At 43.9% G+C, this 20192-nt stretch overlaps 1 protein-coding gene across 6 annotated transcripts in view; it reads right to left on the bottom strand.

Moving 5' to 3' along the window:
- HIVEP3 (HIVEP zinc finger 3) overlaps positions 1–20192 on the bottom strand; it is a 422183-nt gene that overhangs the window by 23527 nt on the left and 378464 nt on the right. For all 6 annotated transcript variants that reach the window (XM_034753789.1, XM_034753788.1, XM_034753785.1 and 3 more), the window contains 2 exons: positions 12919–13094; positions 2631–2729 (listed from right to left, as the gene is read on the bottom strand). In XM_034753789.1, the coding sequence (XP_034609680.1) occupies positions 2631–2729; positions 12919–13094 (275 nt within the window). The remainder of the gene's footprint in view (positions 1–2630; positions 2730–12918; positions 13095–20192) is intronic.

The raw sequence follows: 20192 nt of genomic DNA, 5'->3' as shown, positions 1-20192 counted from the left end.
AGAGGCTCTTGAATTCACAGGCCTTTTACACAGGGTTTGTGTGTGTGCATAGGGGAAAGAACTAAGCACAGGATTGAGGGTAAATAATTTTTTTAAATATACAGAGTAACCCGGCTAATATCTGACAACACCGTGAAGTTTTAAGTCTGTTTCACTGCTGAGAGATGCCCTAGATACTGTCATTACTGGCTTAGATTGTGCCCCCTGGATTTACACATGGAAAGGACCTTCTCTCTGCGTGCAAATCTCCACCTCCCCTGCAATAAGGGCACTCACCCCCTCCCACCCTGACCTTGCCACACAGGAGAACAGGGTCGGCTGTGGGTGGGATCAGGAGATGCTCATCATGCTCTCTCCAGCACCCTGGGGATCCACCTGGAAACAAAGCCCTAGGCTGTATTTTTGCCTTGGAGGCTCATGGGGGTAGTCACAAGGAGGCTGTGGGAACCATGCTACACGGGGGCCACCAGGGGTCACAGCCAGCATGAATCCCGGGGGGACTTCAGATTTGGAGGTAGGCCACACATGCTTTTCCACTGGAGCAAAATCAATGCCCCTGATGGGATGATGTGGGCAAGGGGCTCCTTATGGAGATTTCCTTCCCCTGGAGCCCCTTCCACGAGGAAGGGATAATCTGGATCGTATGATCGGATATTTAAAGAGTGCATCTCACAAAGGCTCTCACATTGGGCTTCACATGCTATATTCACAGGGGTCACTTCACCCAGCAGCACGATGCAGCTACAGGAGGTCACACTTTGATCTGGGCAAACCTTCTGGCCTTGCACTCCACAGCCCACGAGCAGAGCAGCGTCTGTTTAGCAGTGCAGAATGCTCTAGCCAGCTGTGCGAGGAATTTAAGGTTGTGACACCCTGGCACCCCCTTATTCACTATTGTCATATAATTAGGATATGTTTTGTACAAAGTGCGCCTTGTGAGGTAACATTCTAAAAGTCCTGATCTGCTAGACGTTAATATCTCATTGGATTGTATGTGCTATCGTTGTATGTGAAGTTCTGAAGTTTGGCTACGTATGTGTTACTGAAACATGTTGTGAGATTGAAAACACCCACAAGTAGCCTTTCAGGTACGACAGTAAAAAGACCAAACAATGTTAATGGCATACTGAGGAAATGCACACAAGCACAGGGATTACCTCAGGAACTGTGTACAATAGAAACCTCTCACAGACAGCACTACACTATGGGAACTGTTTGGCCCAGGTCACAGCAAAAGAGCTTTCCAGCAAGTGGGAAGAATATATAAAAGGGGGAAATGACATCATGATGGTACCTCACTCTCCCTCCAGCAACACACCTGGAAACACCTGAGGAACAAAAACAACAAAGAGTCTGGTGGCACCTTAAAGACTAACAGACTCTGTTAGTCTTTAAGGTGCCACCAGACTCTTTGTTGTTTTTGTAGATACAGACTAACACGGCTACCCCCTGATACTTGAGGAACAAAGACTGAACTGGGGAAAGTGCAGGTCCCAGGCTAAAGGGATTTGTAGCCTGTGTATGAAATCCTGGGAAACCCAAGCTGCAAAGCAAAGGCAGCTTGTGCCTTAAGAATCTGCCAGCCTGTTTATCACTCAGGGTGAGAATTTGCTAATTCATATCCTACCTATCTCGTATGTTAAGCTCAGTTTGTGGTTTTGCTTATTTACTAGGTAATCTGCTTTGATCTGTTTGCTATCCTTTATAATCACTTAAAATCTATCCTTTGGAAGTTAAGAAACTTATTTTATGTTTTAATCCAAACCAGTGTGCGTTTGACTAAGGGGTCTGGGGAAAATCTCAGCTTGGTTACCACAAGCGTGCACGGTCCTCTTCACATTAAGGGAGCGGCGGACCAGGTATTAAACCCATATACTGGGCAGATTTGACCAGGGCAGTACAGTGCTGCTCTGGGGTCCTAGGCTGGGAGGCTGGTGGTTAGAGAGCCTGCACATATGTGCAGCTGGGTGTGTCCCTACCTATGTGAATGCTGGTGAAAGTGCAAGCATGGAGGGCTTTGCAGCTTGTCACAGCAGTATAGTGTGAGAGGGAGCCAGGCTGGTGGGCCAAGGGGCTCAGTGGTACCCAGTTCCAGGTGGCATCGGGGAGAACTCATCACAAGCCAGCCAGGCTACTGCTCCTTAACACCTCTGCTCTTCTGAAAAGCATTGGAGGATCTTACATGGCCAGAGAGCAGGACTTTTATTTATGTCTCATCCAAGAGATTGACTTTGCAGCAGCCAAGTGCCCCCTTGCACTATCTCACTTGTATAGCCCCACAGTGTGCACAGACACTGCCCGGCGGCACTCACTCAGTACTCACTTCCAATGAGCATAGGAAGCACCACACTGAATCAGTGGTTCATCTATGCCTGTGCCCTGTCTCTGACTGTGGCCAGCACCACATAGTTCCAAGGAAGGCACAAACCCCACCCCCACAGGCAGAGGTGGGACAATCTATGCAAACTGCAGCCAAATCAGGTCTGGTCAGCCAAAGCTCCCTTCCAGCTGTGCCCAGGGTACCTGGAGCACCTGGACGCTCCATTCATGTGAATGGACATTCTACTATCTAAACACCATGCACTTTCCAAGCAGCAGTGGGAGAGCCCCACAGTTTAGAGAATCTGTACCTTCTTCAGCTTCCAGCTCCACCAGTGAAGACACCAACACGCCCATCTCCTGACATTTTTTGCTGTGGGCCTTTGACTTCATATGTTTAGTCAGATTCCCTGAAAGGAAACAGAACACACACCTTGATCAATAGTCTGTTTCTTTCCCCTGGCAAGGGGATGAGTAACAAGTTGACAACTTCACTTAGACCTAGCTGCGGGTTCAGTTTAAGGTGCTCTCTCTGCAGAAGCCTTTATCCCAGGCAGTCAGCCAGCCTGCAGCATAGGGATAGATTTTCTGTTTAATTGCTTCACTGCTGGCTGGGATGAGAGAGAGGAGGTGCCAAACCTGAGACTTCAGAGTAACTGGGCCATCTTGCAACCTAGAACACCTGGAGGGCACATCCTTTGCACGGCTACTCCCCAGCATGCGCACTGCTGCAATGTTACAGGAAAAGACAGGTGACTCCTTGGCATAACAGCTCAGCCCAGCAATCCATCCGAGCTGGTCCCAGAACATAGGAGGCAGCACTTTGTCTCCAGACAGGAGACACACCGTTAACAGTGACCAAGGAGGGGTGGAGACAAGAAAACAAGGGTCCAGGGAGGAAGCTGAAGGAAAAAACCAAGAGTAAAAAAATCCAGCTGAACTATGTTGGGCTTTGTCTGCCTGTGATTTAACATTTGGATACAACTGGAAATAATAGCAGAGCTGCCTGGGAAACAGAATTTCCATTCAGGAAAAAAAAAAATGTCAAGAGGGGTTTCTGGAAGCAAGGGATCCCAGGGAGCTGGCCGGAAATGCCTAGCTGCTGCTTCCCGTTGAAAATTTCGACAAATCAACCTGTTCGCGTGGAACGTTTCGCTTCCATCCAATGGAAAACTGCTTTGTCAGAAGATTTTCCATCAGCTCGAGTAATTAGCCAAGGTAACCGATTAACTCTCAATGAGTAGGGAACTGTAAATCAGAGAGCTGCTCATGTCCTGAAACTGCCTGAGAAGAAGCTGAGCAGTAAAGAAAGGTGAACACTTGTTAAATGACCCCCAGGTGTCTCAGCTCGGGCGCTGCTGGGAGGTTCTGGCATGTGCTGAGCGGCCAAGCAAGGAGGACACTTACCCCAAAACATGACACTTCACAGACTAAAGCGCTAAGCCATTTTTGGACTGGTACTTAGTGGTGAGAAATATGATTAAGAAAAAGTATATTGAGGCTGAGTATCAGGAGAAGTGAACAGTGAGATCTGTTAGGCTGTGGGGTATCCTCTGCAGGGGCATGGTCACACTGCAACATTTATAACAAGCCTGAAGAAAGTGCTACAAGATATGATGTAGGCACAGCTACAAAAGAACGGCAAAGGAATGGAGTAGATGGCCTGTCACTATTTTCTATAATTTTGCAAAAACCACAACTGTCTCTCCCAGCAGGCTAATGGAACAGTTTTTATTCCTACTTATACAAAAGGGAAACCCAGGAGAAGGGAGCCTAGGGGCGTGTGGAACATGCATCTGGGAAAGAGGAGAAGAGCAAGAGAAATGATGGGAGGAGTAAAGAAGAAAATTGCCCCTCTTTTCTCTTCTTTACCCTTCTCCCTTCACCTCTCTCCTCCGTGGACTGAGACGATTGGTAAGGAGAAGAAATGTATGCCCTGGCTGCAAGTCCTTCAAGGGTCGGTGAGTTCCCAGCATGACTCAATCGTATCTAGCTGAACTCTCCAACTTCATCATAACCAGATGACATGGCACGGGCTTTCCTGTTGGCCAGAGCCTGCAATGCCAAGGCCTTGGAGTTCGGGATAAGAAGGGATTGTGTAATTTGGCCCGTTCTAACTAATTATAACAACATGTCAACAGTGACAACACTCCTCAGTAAATGAAACCCTGCTGCTACCGTCAGTAAGTTATTGCACCTCACTCCAGCTGACACAAATGACCCATCTATGCTCAATTACCATCGCAATAACCCTAATCTGATTCCTTCTGGTGAGACTTTACACAGGAAATGAATCAGCTCAAATGTACTGTGTGTTCAGAGGCTTTTGAGTTATGCTGCAGCATGCAGTGCCCCGGGAATTCTACTGCAACGCTAACTGTGGGCTGGGAGGAAGAGCTAGACTAACGAAGTCTGCCGAGCATTTCCCTCCTACCATGCTCCCCACACTGGCTCACAAAATGATTCCCTGTGGTGCGTACACTGTACTACAGGGACACCGACCTTTGCCCAACCAAGAGTCGCAATGACTGTTAGCCAGGAGCCTGAAAGCTGCACTTCATTCGCATTAGATAGAGCAGAGTGCAGCCTTTCTAGCTTTAATACGGAGGTGCAGCCAAAGGAGACAGGGTCCATGGAGAGAAACCACTTCTCAGATTGAAATCTGGTCTGTAGGCTGCACTCTGCCTACCCCTGCGTTGGTCTCATAGCTGGTCATATCGCCAGATCCTCAATAACTTCACTGTGAGTGCAGGTGCTCATCACATTTGAAAATCACCCTTGAAAGTGTTGGCATAGATACATAGCTATTCATATTTCAGTCAGAGACGTTTCTCTTTGCTGTTTTTAGGGGATAAAAGCAAATACGATATCACACAGAACCTAATGTGTCTCTTCTACAGCCCGCAGCATTGGCCCCACCGCCTTATTTTACCTGTTTTTAACCCAGTTCCACCCCAGGCAACATACTTCTAGCTGAAGAGGACTGCAGAAGCCCTCTTCCTTGATCGCTGGAGGGAATTGCCTTGGAGCAATGTGAAAGCCATATCCCCACTCAGCCACGCACACTACGATGACAAGCCAGCGGTGCGACTAAGGCCTTGTCTACATTACAAACGCTTTGCTGGCAGAGCTATGACAGCAGATGCAACCTATTCTGACAGAGGGAGATCTTCGGCCAGCATAGTAACACCTCCGGGAACATTAGATGTGCTGACAGAAGCGCTCTTCTGTGAGCATAGCTGTGTCTACACTAGAGATTTTGCTGGCGTAGGTATGTCAGCTAGGAGGTGTATTTTTCTCATACACCCTGACTGACACAGCTATGCCGCCAAAGCTTTATAGTGTGAGCTGACCTTAGACCGGGAGATGTACTAAGCACCAGGACCCTATCTGGCCAGTGCTAAGACTCTTTTTATACTGACAAAAAAAAAAATCAACTTCACATCAAGTAGAAATAAACCAAAGTAGCGTTTTACATGCTGTGTTTCCTTCTTCTTTTCTTCTTCCCTTTCTTTTCAGGCTCTTCATCCTTCTTTTGTCAGACAGGACCATATTTTCACATACTGGTGCTTAAGCTGCGCCTGCAAAGAAGTGTGTGCAAATCCCACATTTGTGCATGAAATGGGCAATGTGTGTGCACAGTTATGTGGCCTCCACTTGCAATTGAGGTGTGTGCACAGCTTCGGCAGGTGCAATTCCAGCATCAATTTCTGAACACGTAGCCCATGGAGGGAAAGTAAAAAGGGCCTCATCTAATTGACTTGCTTCTGAATATGTTGAGGCCGGATAGGATGCGGAATCCCGTCCCTATTCAGTAGCAGGTTTGGGAGGGCAGTTCTTCCTGTTTGGCTTATCAGACGTTAGTAGGTACAATGCTGCCCTATCATAATGGTGGTACTTCATTCCTTGAAAAATACCTTCTTATCGCTAGAAGTCTGAACTAGTAGCCTGGAGAGAGGATGGGGAACAGAAGAGAAAGATTTCTCCTGTCATCTGACAAAAGGTGGATGCCCCCACTGGCCCAGCTGGTGTAACTTAGCATTGCTCCATGCATGTCAACAGAGCTACGCCGATTTACTCCAATGAGAAACTGGACCATTATTTTTAGAGCAATTGGCAGAACAATATGACTTTGTTTTTCAAAGTCCTGCTGGAAATTTGTTGGTGTTTTTAGACCCCCTTAACTAATGCTAAAAGAATCAAATTCTGAGGTCCTTGTTCAGGCAAATTCCCACTGAAATCAACAGGTAATTGCCTGAGTAATGAGTAAGTAAAGCTGAGAAAGAACCGCAGGAGGAGGGCTTCATAGCTATTTGGTGCCCAGCCAAGCACCGGCTACTAACGGAATCAACTTACCACGGCTTCCTTGGAAAGAACAACAAAATAAATATGAAGGCGTGGGCATGAGCTAGAGAGTGATAGAGACAGATATTTATATTGGCTAGTATAACGATTACACTGAAAATTAGGCAGGTAAGTCGTCCGCAGTGAGGAGTTTTCTCAAGAGTATTCTTAGGTTGGAAATAAATTGGCCAGCTCCAAATAAAATAATGAACCACTGAAAATGTTGAAGCAGCAAAATCTGCTAAATCTGAGTCTGACAGCGCAATCCCAACACCGAGATATTCTGCACATGTGCTTTCAGAAATGCCTAATTGTCATGGTATATTCTTAGCTCTTGTGCTGTTATAGGGTCTTATTTAGGACCTAAAGCAGCTTAAGTGCTTGTGCTGCTTTAGACAGAACACTTGTGCCTCCTTAAATCCTTAAAGCAGTTTAGAGGGGTTGGAAGCCATTTCTTCTTTAAAATCCATCAGGGAAATTAAATTCAGTAAACTTCATTAATGCCCCAGTCAGGTTGCAGAATTAAAACAAAAAGTAGGTAATGGAAAAGCTAAGGGCTTGTCTATACTTACGCGCTGGTTCGGCGGCAGGCAATCGAACTTCTGGGTTCGATTTATCGCGTCTAATCTGGACGCGATAAATCGAACTCAGAAGTGCTCCCCGTCGACTCCGGTAATCCTGCTCGCCGCGAGGAGTACGCGGAGTCGACGGGGGAGCCTGCCTGCCGGGTCTGGACCACGGTAAGTTCGAACTAAGGTATGTCGACTTCAGCTACGTTATTCACATAGCTGAAGTTGCGTATCTTAGTTCGAAGTGGGGGGTTAGTGTGGACCAAGCCTAAGAGTCCTAGAGCAACTTTCACTTGGGCACACTGCACCTATGTCACATTTTCTCCTTCTTTTGTTAAACGTGCACCATGAAAAATGCTGAGTGTGCAAAGCCAAGGTGCAACTGCGACAGGGATCATAACCACTTCCCCCGGACTTTACATTATTTTAACATTACTGAAGAGAGTGTACAAGGAATATCACAACAACTCTGCTACAGCCAGCAGGACTCGCTTTTTACAGACAAAGAATGAGATCCACCTCTATGCAGAGGATCATCAATAAGCAATAAGTATACCACCTAAACCCCATGTAAGCCCTCAGAAAAGGATTGTAGTGGCACTTATGTGATGAACTGGCCTTGATCTAGTCTCTGCACAGAGATGAATTTCACTCACTGGGAATACAAGAAAAGGAACAGTCTATTTTATACCACTGTATCTAGACAAGAATTTCATTAAAAAAAAAACATTGTTATTATTAAAAAAAAGAACGAGGAGTACTTGTGGCATTTTAGAGACTAACAAATTGTACATATTCATAGGTTTTCAGGCCAGAAGGGACCATTGGATTATCTAGACTAGCCTTGTATATAACACAGGCTATAGAATTTCATCCAGTTACTCCTGTACTGAGCCCAATAACTTGTTTTTGACTAAAGCATATGTTCCATTCAGTCTTGATCTGAAGACTTCAAGAGATGGAGAATCCATCCCTTGCCTGGGTAGCTTGTTCCAATGGTTAAATACCCTTATGGTTAAAAACATGTGCCTTGTCTCTATTTGAATGTATCTGGCTTTAACTTCCAGACATTATTTCTTGTTCTGCTATTCTCCTCAATACCACTGTTTTCTCCCCATTTCTCAGTCTACAAAACAGTCTCTCACTGATGACATGCTACTGAAATTCATTCATGGACTGTCGGGATGTTTTCTGATTTCCAATGCCATTGACACATCCAATTGCACTAGAGAATATAGAGACATTTCCTGAAGATTACTCTTTATCTTCACACCAACAGAACTTGGTGCATTACTGCAGAGGGGGGGGAGAGGGGGGGAGGTGCTGCAACTAGGGTGCTGCTGCACCTCTGGCTTGAAGTAGTAATAACGACCCAAATACATGGTTTCCGCCTTCAGCACCCCCACCCTAAACATTGTTTCAGCACCACTGGTCTTGAAGGGTTGCCTGAGAACATTCTCAAATGGCTCAGTCACTTTCTAAACTTTTTTCCAAATGTTTAGAAAATGCCTCAGCACATAAAGGTGTTATGACATCTTTTAAATCTATATATCCATTATAATACCAGTTAATTCTTCCTGAGCTTTTAGCCAGCAATAATAAACTGTACAACCATAACATGGCATTTAATTTTTTTTTTGCATTTAATATATTAATATGTTCAATAACTTCAATAACTGTCACACTCTGATTTAAGGAATTGCAGTCTAATGAATTAAAGGAATAATATGTCTTAGGACATGAAGTAGTCTGGTGTCTGGAAACTGTGACTGGACTAGACTATCAAATTAATATCTTCCATCAACAGGTCCGTTACCCGAGCATATTTTACTTTAATAGAAATTTCTTTGTCCCTTGTAACCACCATAAAAGTAGGCAAATGTAGTGGCATGGACCACAGTAAGTTGTTCAATGTGGCTTATTCAGACAGTTTAGGAAGCTCAGCCAATCAGAATGTGAGAGGCTAATGTGATTAGTGAACAAGAGCGAAAAATGGGCATGGAATGGAATTCTATCTGTACTAGGCAAAAATAAAAGACCCAACACTAATCTATGGCCTAGAAAAGGTCAAAAGGTGAACAAGGGGGTAGTTTCTAGCCTAACAAAGATGGGGTTTTGATACAGGTGACAAGAAGAAAACAGTTGTAGCTCCCCCATCCTCCAAATCCATCAGGAAACCAGTAGTCAGAGGAAAAGGCTTTACCTCACCCTCCCAAGACAGACAATCCTTTGAGAGCAATTTCTTCTCATCGGCTGCCTGGCAAGAAGCCTGATAACCTCCACAAAGGCCCCAGCAATGCTTTTATTTGGGGATTGTTAATACAGTGATACTAACTGCCCATAAGACTGTAGGTAAAGGCACCATACTAAAAGGCACACATTTAAACTTGATCCAGAAGTTTGGTTTTCTGAAATAAACCTTTACAGTCCATATTTTCAAACAAAATGTTTCCATGAATTAAAAAAGAAAACCTCCAAGATTATTTTCTTAAACTAGTAAACATTTCTCTGAAGGTTGCAACATTGTGGTATTTTATAGGAGCTACCCTGCCACCAGCAGCTCCATCATGTTGCCACCAGGCCCTCCAGTCAGATGTAGTTTACGATCACACCCAGAACCAACCTTCAGAGGAAGGTGACTATAGGGTGCCTTTCAAAACCCTAGCCCCCACTGCCCTGTGGGTATTCCTTGGTTGGAGTAAGACTAAGGGACATCACCCTGACAGAAACGCACCCTCACTGAGGCGTTAGGCAGTCAGCAGCAGCTCTAAGCTGTTCTCTGGCAGAATCTACAACCATTGAGGCACTCAATGTCTGGACTCGGTCTGGCCTTTGGACTCCGTCTCAATGTTCTAAAGGGGGATGGTAGATCTAGGGCAGCCTCCACTACTCCATATTCTTGCCTAGGCATATGTGCTGAAGGTCTTGGTGTGTTTATCAGGCACCTGATTAGACCTCATACGTGTATACCATGATCCAGTTTGGATCGACGATTGCCAAAAAAACATTTCCCTGCAGCTTTTGCCACCCAAATAGTACAGCATTGTCCACACTGAAAGAAATGCAAAAGGTAAACAAATGTGATAAATAGTGAAAAGCATATTAAGAAATGTTCCACTCTGAATGATTGCTACTAATTTCTGTAACACAGATATGCTTTTTTTTTTTAAATAGGATTTTTAGCAAGCCAGTGATCCTTATAAAAAGAAGTAAACTTGAAATGCCTTCAGCCTACTTGAATGTTTAGAGTATTGGATCATGCTGAGGAGACCTACAATAGCTGAACTGAAGACAGCTCTATAGATACCCCTCTTTTGTTTTATACTGAAGGTCAAAAGTACACCTAGAGAACTGGCTTTTAAAAGGGCTTCTACTCAGCCTGCATTTTTGCAGGTGCACCCAGGTAGCTTGCACTCTGCAATTAATTGCAGTTACAAAACCACACCAAAGAACAGAGAGGTTATTTGTGAAATCAGGACCCAAATGCACTCAGTTTAGAAGTATTAAAGATGAGCTTTGTAACCACCAGTCCTGGAAACTCCCTCTGGGATCTGAGAGTCAAGCTGGGTACTTTGTGCCTTGGACTTGTCACCAGTCACAAAGATTCCTCAAATGGAGTTTAGCCAATGATCATGTTGCTGGTCCATGTTCAGGCTCTCCTGTTGAATCCTGCATGTCTGCATCAGTAAAGCAAGCAGCTGTGACTCAGAGATGCATAAGGAGCAGTTATACTGAGTAAAAAGATGTCCATTTTACATACCCAGCTTTCTCACTCTAACGCCCCTTCCAGCAAGGAATCAATTTTCAAGCAATTTTGAGGTTATCAACACAAACTACATTTCACAAGCCTGCAGATCCACAAGAGTTCTGACCACTCCAATTTATGATCTATGCATTCATGTAACTGAAGGGAGATACAATAGTTTTGCCTTTAAACTCTAGCATTTGTTTTCCTCCATGCTGACTTCCTCCCTCTCACTGGTTTCTTGCTGAAGCTGAAGAGGTTTTTTTGAAGGGGGAAAGACCTTTTAGGCGACAGCCCCTTTCAAAATGGCTACTTCATATACTGAAGGCTTCTATGTTTCAGGATGGCATAGTTGTGGGAAGAGAAAGCAGCTGGAGAGATGGTAAGAACGATGGTTTGATTCCAGCATACCAAAGAAAAGCCTGACAGAAATTAAGTAGGAGGCAAGAAAGGAAAACAGCTAAAGAGACTTCTCCCATCTCCAGGGAAAACCTCAGAGGAGAGGAACAAAGCAAGAGGAAAAGAGAAAGAAGGCAATGAATAAGTAGAAAAAGAAAGGTGAAATGAGTCTGAAGATAAACCTAGGAGCTCCAGGGGCATGGGGAAAGCAGGAACTTAGATCTGCTATGTGCATTGAAAGGAGAATTTAGGTTCAAATTAATTATTTCCCCCAGTGCTGCCACATTTCCAGTGATTATCAACCTATCTTCAGCTGAGTGGACAAGCAAAGCCACCAGCACTGGGTATTGTCCACTCAGCCTATTTCAATATTCAACATCGAGGACTTGATGAATCAAGTGCCCCCTGGAGCAGAGAGCTCATTTGCATAATCAGTTAACTGTGCTTGATTGTGTCCCAAACATTGTTTGGTTGACCAAGTGTGGGGATTTCTTAGAAGTGTGGTCCAGCTTTCTGGGTTATTTACAATGGGATTACATAGTTATTTACAATGGCTTTCAAAGGTCACTGATTGTTCTCTCATGCCACAATTAAAGAAACAGAACCCATGCAAAATGTACAATCTCTTTCAGAAGAGGTGGCTATGGGTAAAATGTTCAAAAGCACTTAAATGATACAAGTGCCTACAACCCATTGGCATTTCATGGTATTTAAGCACTTAAGTCACTTAGGCCCATTGAGAATTTTACTCTGTGTGCTTGCATTACTTCCAGTCACACGGTGAAGCTGTTGAGCTGGGGATTTTTACACATCTGGCGGAACATTCCCGTGCTGTCACTTTCCCAGAGCACACATGATGGATTACAGTTGATCGTGTGAATTAAGACATCGATGGGTGTGTTTGCTGGGGAAGGTTAGCGATGGGTGTGTTAGGGGTGGGAAATGTTGCAAATCCTCATGTGCGTCAATAGCAAGCTTCCTGTTAGAAAGCATGATCTTCTGGGAAGAACTGATTTGAGATGATGCATATTCTGCTGCAGCCACATGCAAGGGGGAAAGAGGATAATACACAGCACAAATATTGTCTTTGAGAGCACTAGCATGAAGAGCCACCCAAGATTATCAACCAAGTGATGAGACTGTGTTTGAACCCCAAATCGAAGGTGTTGCCCTACACAGCCAGATGCTGTTCAATTAAATAATTTGCAATGGTCGCCAGTCACTATTGGAACATGCTTCAGGACCTTTTTCTTTAGAAACACAGACTGGATCATCGCACAGCTGCTATGCTGCAGGTGAACTCTTCAGTAAGGATATTGCTTTCTGCAGTGACTCAGCAAGATGCATTCGAGCATAACACAGCATTGTTCAGTTCATACAATTTCAGCCAATTACAGATTTCTCCTGCCACCGCCCCACCAAATCCTAGGGTTTTCCAGAATCAAGGAAGACCCTTCCTTCCCTGTTACTAGTGCCCCCCCGTAGGCTTGATCAGTAAGTCAATACACTAAGAAGAGGAGCTAGGAGCTGACTGTCTCTTACCTTTGGTTTTAAATGCAAAGTTACAGTACTTGCAGACGTATGGCCTGACGTCTGTGTGCGTGCGAATGTGTTTCTTCAGCATGCTGGGTTTCTTGCAGCGAATTCCACATTCCTCACATACATACTTCCCTCTTCCGCGGCCTCGCACATACACATACTCTTCGTTTGATTTGTACCTATGAGCAACAGGTGTCATGATAAAAAAAAAAAGATTCCCACCTCAAAAGAAGTAATAACTTTCCTAAATTAATTCAGCACGTTATTGACACCAGAGGTGAAAGGTTGAACTAGCAATTTACTCAGAGTCACCAGCTATGAATAATTAGGCTAAACACAAAATATGTTCCAGCTCTTAAGCCCATTTGAGTCAAACGCCTCTCCCTCTGGAATAAGGTTTAATAATCTACAGCTGCCCTTCCCTCATGTCCATTGAGGCAATTAGCAAAATATCTGATAGAGCTACAGGGTGATCTGAACTTCCTAGTGCCCTCCCCACTCTCAAATCCAGGCAAACTGGGGGAGTTGACCATAATCCAATTATTTGCCTCACAATCTACCTCATCTTCCCGAAAACTGTGAGCTGTATCGCTGTCAGCCGCTTCTTCAGACATATCCAAAAATATGCATGACTTGCTACTATACCGTCTAAAATAGCTTCTCTTCGATAATCACCTATCTCCCAGATAAACCACAGTTAAATTTTCAAAGGGATAACTTTAAAATCCAACTTGAAATTTACCAAGATGCCATTCTGAAACCTGTGGCCCGTGCGCAGAATTCTAGCTGGGATTTGGGGACAAAACTTATCCAAAATATATCAGAGACAAGAAAAATCGAATTCTGTAACACATTGTGCTAGCACAGAAAACTAGGCTTCAAGGCCCCAGGTTCCTTCCCCACTGGCTCAGAGTGAGGAACAATGTTTGCCTGAAGTATTCGATTGTAGATCCTCCCTTCTTATTATAAAGTCATGTACCTTCAGTCCACCCATTAGCACAATGGGACAGTTATTGTGAGGTGGGTATGAGTAATATTTGTGAGAGTCACAGAAGTCGCCTGCCTCTTGAAGTTCAGCAAATGGAAGACGAGCAGAGAAACATCAAATTGATCTCATCAGATAAATACAATAATAAGAGACCAAGAGTTTAAAAGTGACTAGTGATTTTGGGTGCCTCAATTTTTGGGTGTCCCATTGAGGCACCTTGAAAAGGTCTGATTTTCAGAAAATGCAAAGCATCCACTCTCTGAAAACCCAGGCTCCTTAAAGAGTCTCAAGTGGGGAACCCACAGATTGAATCACCCCAAACCACTACTCACTTTTTAATATCTTGGTCAACAAAGACTAACGTCAAAACTACAAAGGGGAAAATGTCATCAGCATTGAAGAGGAATGGAGCAGGAATGGCAGCATGGAGCTACTTTGTCACGAGTCGCTTGGGTGCTTAGATAAATGAAGGTGTGATTAACCTTACAAAATATTTGTACTATAGAAACCCAGAGGAATTCAAAGCTGAGTACTGAAGCGGTCTGACAATGTTGGGTCAGTGGATAGGGTGCTATCTTTGAAATCACGAGACCTAGGTTTAATTCCCTGCACTGCTATAGACTTGGATAAATCACGTAGTCTTTCCTGACTCAGTTTTTCACCTGTAAAATGGGGATAACAATACTGCCCTACCTCATAGGAGTGTTCTGAACATAAATATGTTTAAAAGATAGTGAGATGCTCAGATACATCAATGAGTGGCCATAGAAGTAATTTAGTGCTTGTCTACATGGGGAGGTTCAGGAAAATTAATCCAAATTAACTAAATGTGTGACCTTAGAAGTGGATCAGCTAAACCACAACAAATGCGTGTGTGAATGCTGTTATTCAGAATTAAAGTGGCCTTAATTTGGTTTAGTTTAATTCACTTTGAAATTAACCAAATTAAGGCCACTTTAATTTTGAATGAGTGTGTTCACACAATGCAGTTTAACTAATCCACTTCGAATTCACACCTTTATTTAATTTGAAGTAACTTTCCTGGATGTCCCCATGTAGACAAGCACTTAGGGACAGGTTTACACTAAAAAGTTAGGTTGACTGAACTATGTCGCTCAGGGAATGTGAAAAATCACACCTCTGAGACACATAGTAAAGCCAATATAACCCTCCATGTACACAGCACTAGGGTGACCGAAGAATTCTTCTCTCAATCCAGCTACCACCTGTTGTAGAAGTGGATTAACTACAGTGAAAGGAGAACCCCCTCCTGTTGCCGTTGTGAATATCTATGCTGAAGCGCTACAGCGGTGTAACTGCAGCTCTGCAGCTGTGTTGCTGTAGCGATTTCAGTGTAGACATAGCCTTAGGTAGATCCAGGGAACAAAAACAGAGGAAGCAAGAGAAAAAATGGGTGTCCACAGAAAATCCAGTCTAGCCTCGAATATTGAGAATACCAGTACTCCCAGGCACAGTCATCTAAAAGTTACCAGTAAAAAAATGGTAAACAGTGACTTTTCTCAACATAAAGCAGAATTTCTTTTCAGGTCACGACAGAGTAATTCTGTCAGTCCCGCATCCTTTCTCCTTAGAAGGAGCTGTGCAGTACACTGAAACATTGTCAAACACATGGTTTCACGATAATCGATGATCTCCTTTTTTTTTTTTTTTGGACAGGAAGTGGGGAAGATTGGGGATACTTGGAAATGTCACGGTTGCTTATTCAAACCAGGGCTGAGGAGGAGTTGCCATCTGACATGCTTTGAAATAGCAGCACCTTATGAACATTTACTGATGTTCTCACTACCTCCCTGTGACACAGGCACATAACGGGCCACTACATCTTTACAGATTCTTTGATAAGCAATGAACGATACCATGATATTAGAGGTCTATTTGAGATACCGCTAGCATAAGGACTACTGGGGTAATGCCATCTACTTACAAAGGTAACGCTGAAGATATTAGGGCAATCAGCATACTTTAGCTATTTTGCAAGGGGTACCGAGCATTGGCCTACGTGAAGCCAGTATCTGGAGAGTATCTACTAATTTTGGGTGCCTAGCATACATAAGTGTCTCCAGTTAGATACCTAAAACTAACAACATGATGAGACAGCGAGGGTCCGTCGCACCAAATGTCAATGGCCAAATTGTACGACTTTATTTCAAACATCTAAAAGCTGCACAGGATGATTACTGACCTGGTGGAGACAAATTAATCCCGGATGACCATGTGAACACTGCCTGTCTGTGGCTGGGCAATGTCTCCTCCTGACCGCAAGTCTGATCTTCAGAGCTTCAGGTGAGGGGACTTTATCTGTGAAGGGGACTACATGACCAAAAAGTGCCAGCCAGCGGTGACTGATGACGACTTCAATCCTCTCAAGACAAGTTCTCAATAACACATCCCTATTGCTGATCAAATCAAACCATCTTATGCCCAGTAGTCGCTGCTGACAATGCATATGAAATGTCTCCAGCCTCCTGTTTAAGCAACGTCCATGTTTCAGATCCGTATAAGAGGTTTGATAAATCTGTACTTTTACATAACCCCAAACTAAGGCATCCAAAAGCAACAGACAAAGCTGTCCAGTGGCTCTTGTTCATTCACTCAGTGATTCAGTGGAAGAGCTGGGAGTCTGGATTCCCCGTCCCCTGCTTTAACCGTTTTCCATGCTCCCTCCTGCTATTCAATTCTTTTTGTCATTATTCTGTGTAATATTGTGTAATAATCATATTGCCATTTCAAAAACAAAATTGCTCCTTTATCAGCCATGTACTTGTGCTATCCTTAATCACGCTCTCACATAGAGCTGTTTGAGTAACTCCTTTGTGTCCATGCATCCGACGAAGTGGGCATTCACCCACGAAAGCTTATGCTCCAATACATCGGTTAGTCGTAAAGCTGCCACAGGACTCTCTGCTCCTTTGTGTCCAGTAGCCCCTTTGTTAGCCTCGTGAATGATATCAGTGGCTGACTTCTCCTGGACAAAGTGACACACAATTTGATCTGAAATTAGACGTTGCAGCTTATCTAACACTCACTGAGGCTGAGTCCGCCTAGAAGGAAGGGCTTCCTGTCCCGCTCATTTAGTACGTCTTGACGGGGGCCAGAGAAACAGAGAACCTTGAACAAGCTAAACAAAACCAAAACCAACCAATCCAAATAAAGTGTGCCATAAAACCGGAGATGGCTGCTGAAAATGCCCTGTAACTGCTACCGAGAGAGTGACATGTTTGTGGAGGTAATGACCACCCTAGGAGGCACTGCTGCCTTTCTTTGTGGGTCTATGTTCACATAATTTGCATCAGACAGACAAATCAATGACAGACCACTTCACTTAAGGGTTTACCCTCAACAAGGGACCTTCCTGCTCCGTAGCATTTACTGTAACCAGACTCCTCCACTACTCACAGTTTAAGTTTGTGTCAGCAAGTTTGTGCTTCTTTTCCAGAGTGCTTTGGAACTCATAATCCTACAGTAAGCAACTGAAATCTCCGATGGTGCCATGGTTTCCACACCATGTTGAAAGGATTTGAAACCTGTGAGGCTAAACGACCCTTGTTTGGTCAGTCTAAGCTTGGAAAGGGCCCCTTTAAAGCAACAAAATGAAAGATGAACCCTTGCTTGAGAAACATGCACATGTTAGACTTCACGTGGCTACTACAGATATGATTCCGAACACAGGAATTGCCATAGCTGGGACACCTAGGCCAGTATCCTTTCAGCAGTAGTGGCAAGTGCCAGACTCATAGATTTTAACACCAGAAGGACGATTAAGACCATCTCCTCTGACCTCCAGCATAACTCAGGCCCGAGATGTTTCAAGGAAGGCTGCTAGAAACCCTGCAATGGGCAGTTATGGGACAATCTTCTCGCAGAGAAAGTTTCCTCCTAACGCTCTTGGAGATTGGCTGCTACCTTAAAGCATGAGGATTTATATCCCTGTTGCAATTCTTGTTTAATTTGTAATATTGACTATTTTAGCTCTGGATGTGTTTGTTAGCCATATAAATGTGTAATTCCTTGTTTAATACTGCTAAGCTTTTTGGTTTTCATGATGTTTTGTGGCAATGAGTTCCACAGATTAATTGTGCACTGGGTGAAATAATATTTCCTTTATCAGTTTTGAATTTGTTGCCTTTCATTTTGTTTGTTTTTTGAATATTACTGTAGACTGAGCAGAGATCATCACTGAGTTGCCCACAATGATGCTCAGGTAACCCAGTAAGGTGAATGAGTAGTTCAAATTATTGCCTCCAATATGCACTACTTAGCATTTATCAGCACTACATTCCACCTGTCATCATGCTGCCCATTAACCTGACTTTTGCTCCTCTGAAGTTGCTCACAGTTTTCTCTGGTCTTGACTAACCTATTTAATGTTGTGCCATCTGCAAATTTTGCCTCCTAATTAACCCCATTTCCAGATCTTTAATAAATGCATTGCTAAGTATTATTATAGTACAAAACATTAAGAAATATATTTCATGGCATTTCCAGACAGCTGTCAACTAGGAGCTCAAATCAGTTCATAACCAAGTAAGCCTCACTATCTCCTTTTATAATCCCAGTTTTACAAGGTGGGAAATTGGGCACAGCAAGTCAGAGGCTGAGCAGGGTATGGGAACTTGGACTCCTGACTCACAGTTCCCTCCTATAATATTGAAATATGTGTGTTGTGGACACTACTCCCTGATCTCCAATCAAACCTCAAGGGGCAAATATCTCAGATGAACAGGACTGAAGTCAGACAAATTGGACCTAGCCCAAAAAGAAAGTCTATTATAAATGTATTATTACAAATTTTCACTCGGTCATGAATCAAGCACTAGCCACTGAAAAAGCAACACCAAAACAATCCCATCATCCCATCTGGGCCACTCACCAGCAAACCTCAAGTCCATCTGTAAAGTAGGAACAATATTTCCTTTCGTCCCCCCTTTTCCTGTCTTGTCTATTTAGACTGTAAGCTCTTTGGGGCAGGAACTGTCTTCTATTATGTGTTAATATGGCGCCAAGAACAACTGGAGCCTGTTAGGCCCTCTAACGATCACAAGGCTGGTTTTAGCTAAGGGGATTCCCACAGAGATTGAGGGAAATTAAATTTCCCCGCAGGTGGTGTCACAGACACCAGTGCAGCTTCAATGTTCAGGAGCGTCTACAAAAATTGTATGCACGCACACACATTATGGGGGTGGGGGTGGGGGAGGCTGGTGTATCCACTGAATTCCATGCTCCTACCCCTAGCCACAGCACACTGCATTGCTATCACTGTATCTGGGGCTCTCTGTAGAAGCAAAGGACAGGGAAGGATTTGCCCTTTAATTTGATGTCAGACAGGGTTACAACATTAAAAATACAGCTTGCTCTCTGGAGCACTACAGTGATCAGGTTCCTTATACGTTTCAGTCCCATCTGCCCACCAAGACAGAATGGAGAGATGGCAAGACGGGCACACATGTATCTGCAGACCACATAAAATCTGACGGGTCTAATTTTAGACCTTGCTGCCCTTGATGGTGCCTCTTCTGCACAAATGACAATGTAATCACTTGGAAAAACAACACGCGTCTCTCAATTCTGCAGTGGCCATTCTATGAGCTTTTTATGTACTGAGAATACATAGAACTGCATTCTCAAAGTCTATGTAACTTCATCTTCCTTTGGTAACATATAACAGGTGCTGGTCTCTAGCGTTATTCAGTGCTTAATTCATTCCAAATACAGGGTTTGGTTTATCTATTTAAAGGGGGTAGCCTGGACTGGGGGACAGAGTACGCGACTGGGAGTCTCCAGCTCAGGAGAAATAAAAAAGAGAAGGGTTTATTGTGTTCCCTTGGTAGATAGTTCTGTAGTTGCTAAGGCCCAAGTGAAAACGATCTATTGGACACTGAATATTTCATTGATGATCCTGCTTTAGCTGAGTCCTGTTAGAAAACAACTATGAGATCATTAAACATAGCTGCTGCCTTTGACCAGAGTGGCCCATGTGGGTGCACCTCACTCCCCAAAAACACGATTGCCAGGAAGATAAACCCATTTTAGACCATGTAGCCTCACGTGGAGAGGCTTAAAGAATGGCCTGTATCTTAGGAGAAGTCATCCCAGAACCCCTGTGTTGGCAGAGAAAAGAATCTTTATGACTGGCAAACTGGCGTTTATTGAAAGCTAATTTATTTGATTTCCACTTGGGCCTCTTGATCAAGCTTCCCTGACCATCCCTCCCCACCCTGACTGCTTGATCAGGCCTTACTGTTGTTTGAGACACCTGGTAAAAAGTGAA

This window comes from Trachemys scripta, chromosome 20 (assembly GCF_013100865.1).
Source record: "Trachemys scripta elegans isolate TJP31775 chromosome 20, CAS_Tse_1.0, whole genome shotgun sequence".
In the NCBI taxonomy this organism is placed as follows: Eukaryota; Metazoa; Chordata; order Testudines; family Emydidae; genus Trachemys; species Trachemys scripta.
This window is presented reverse-complemented; position numbering and strand designations above follow the sequence as displayed.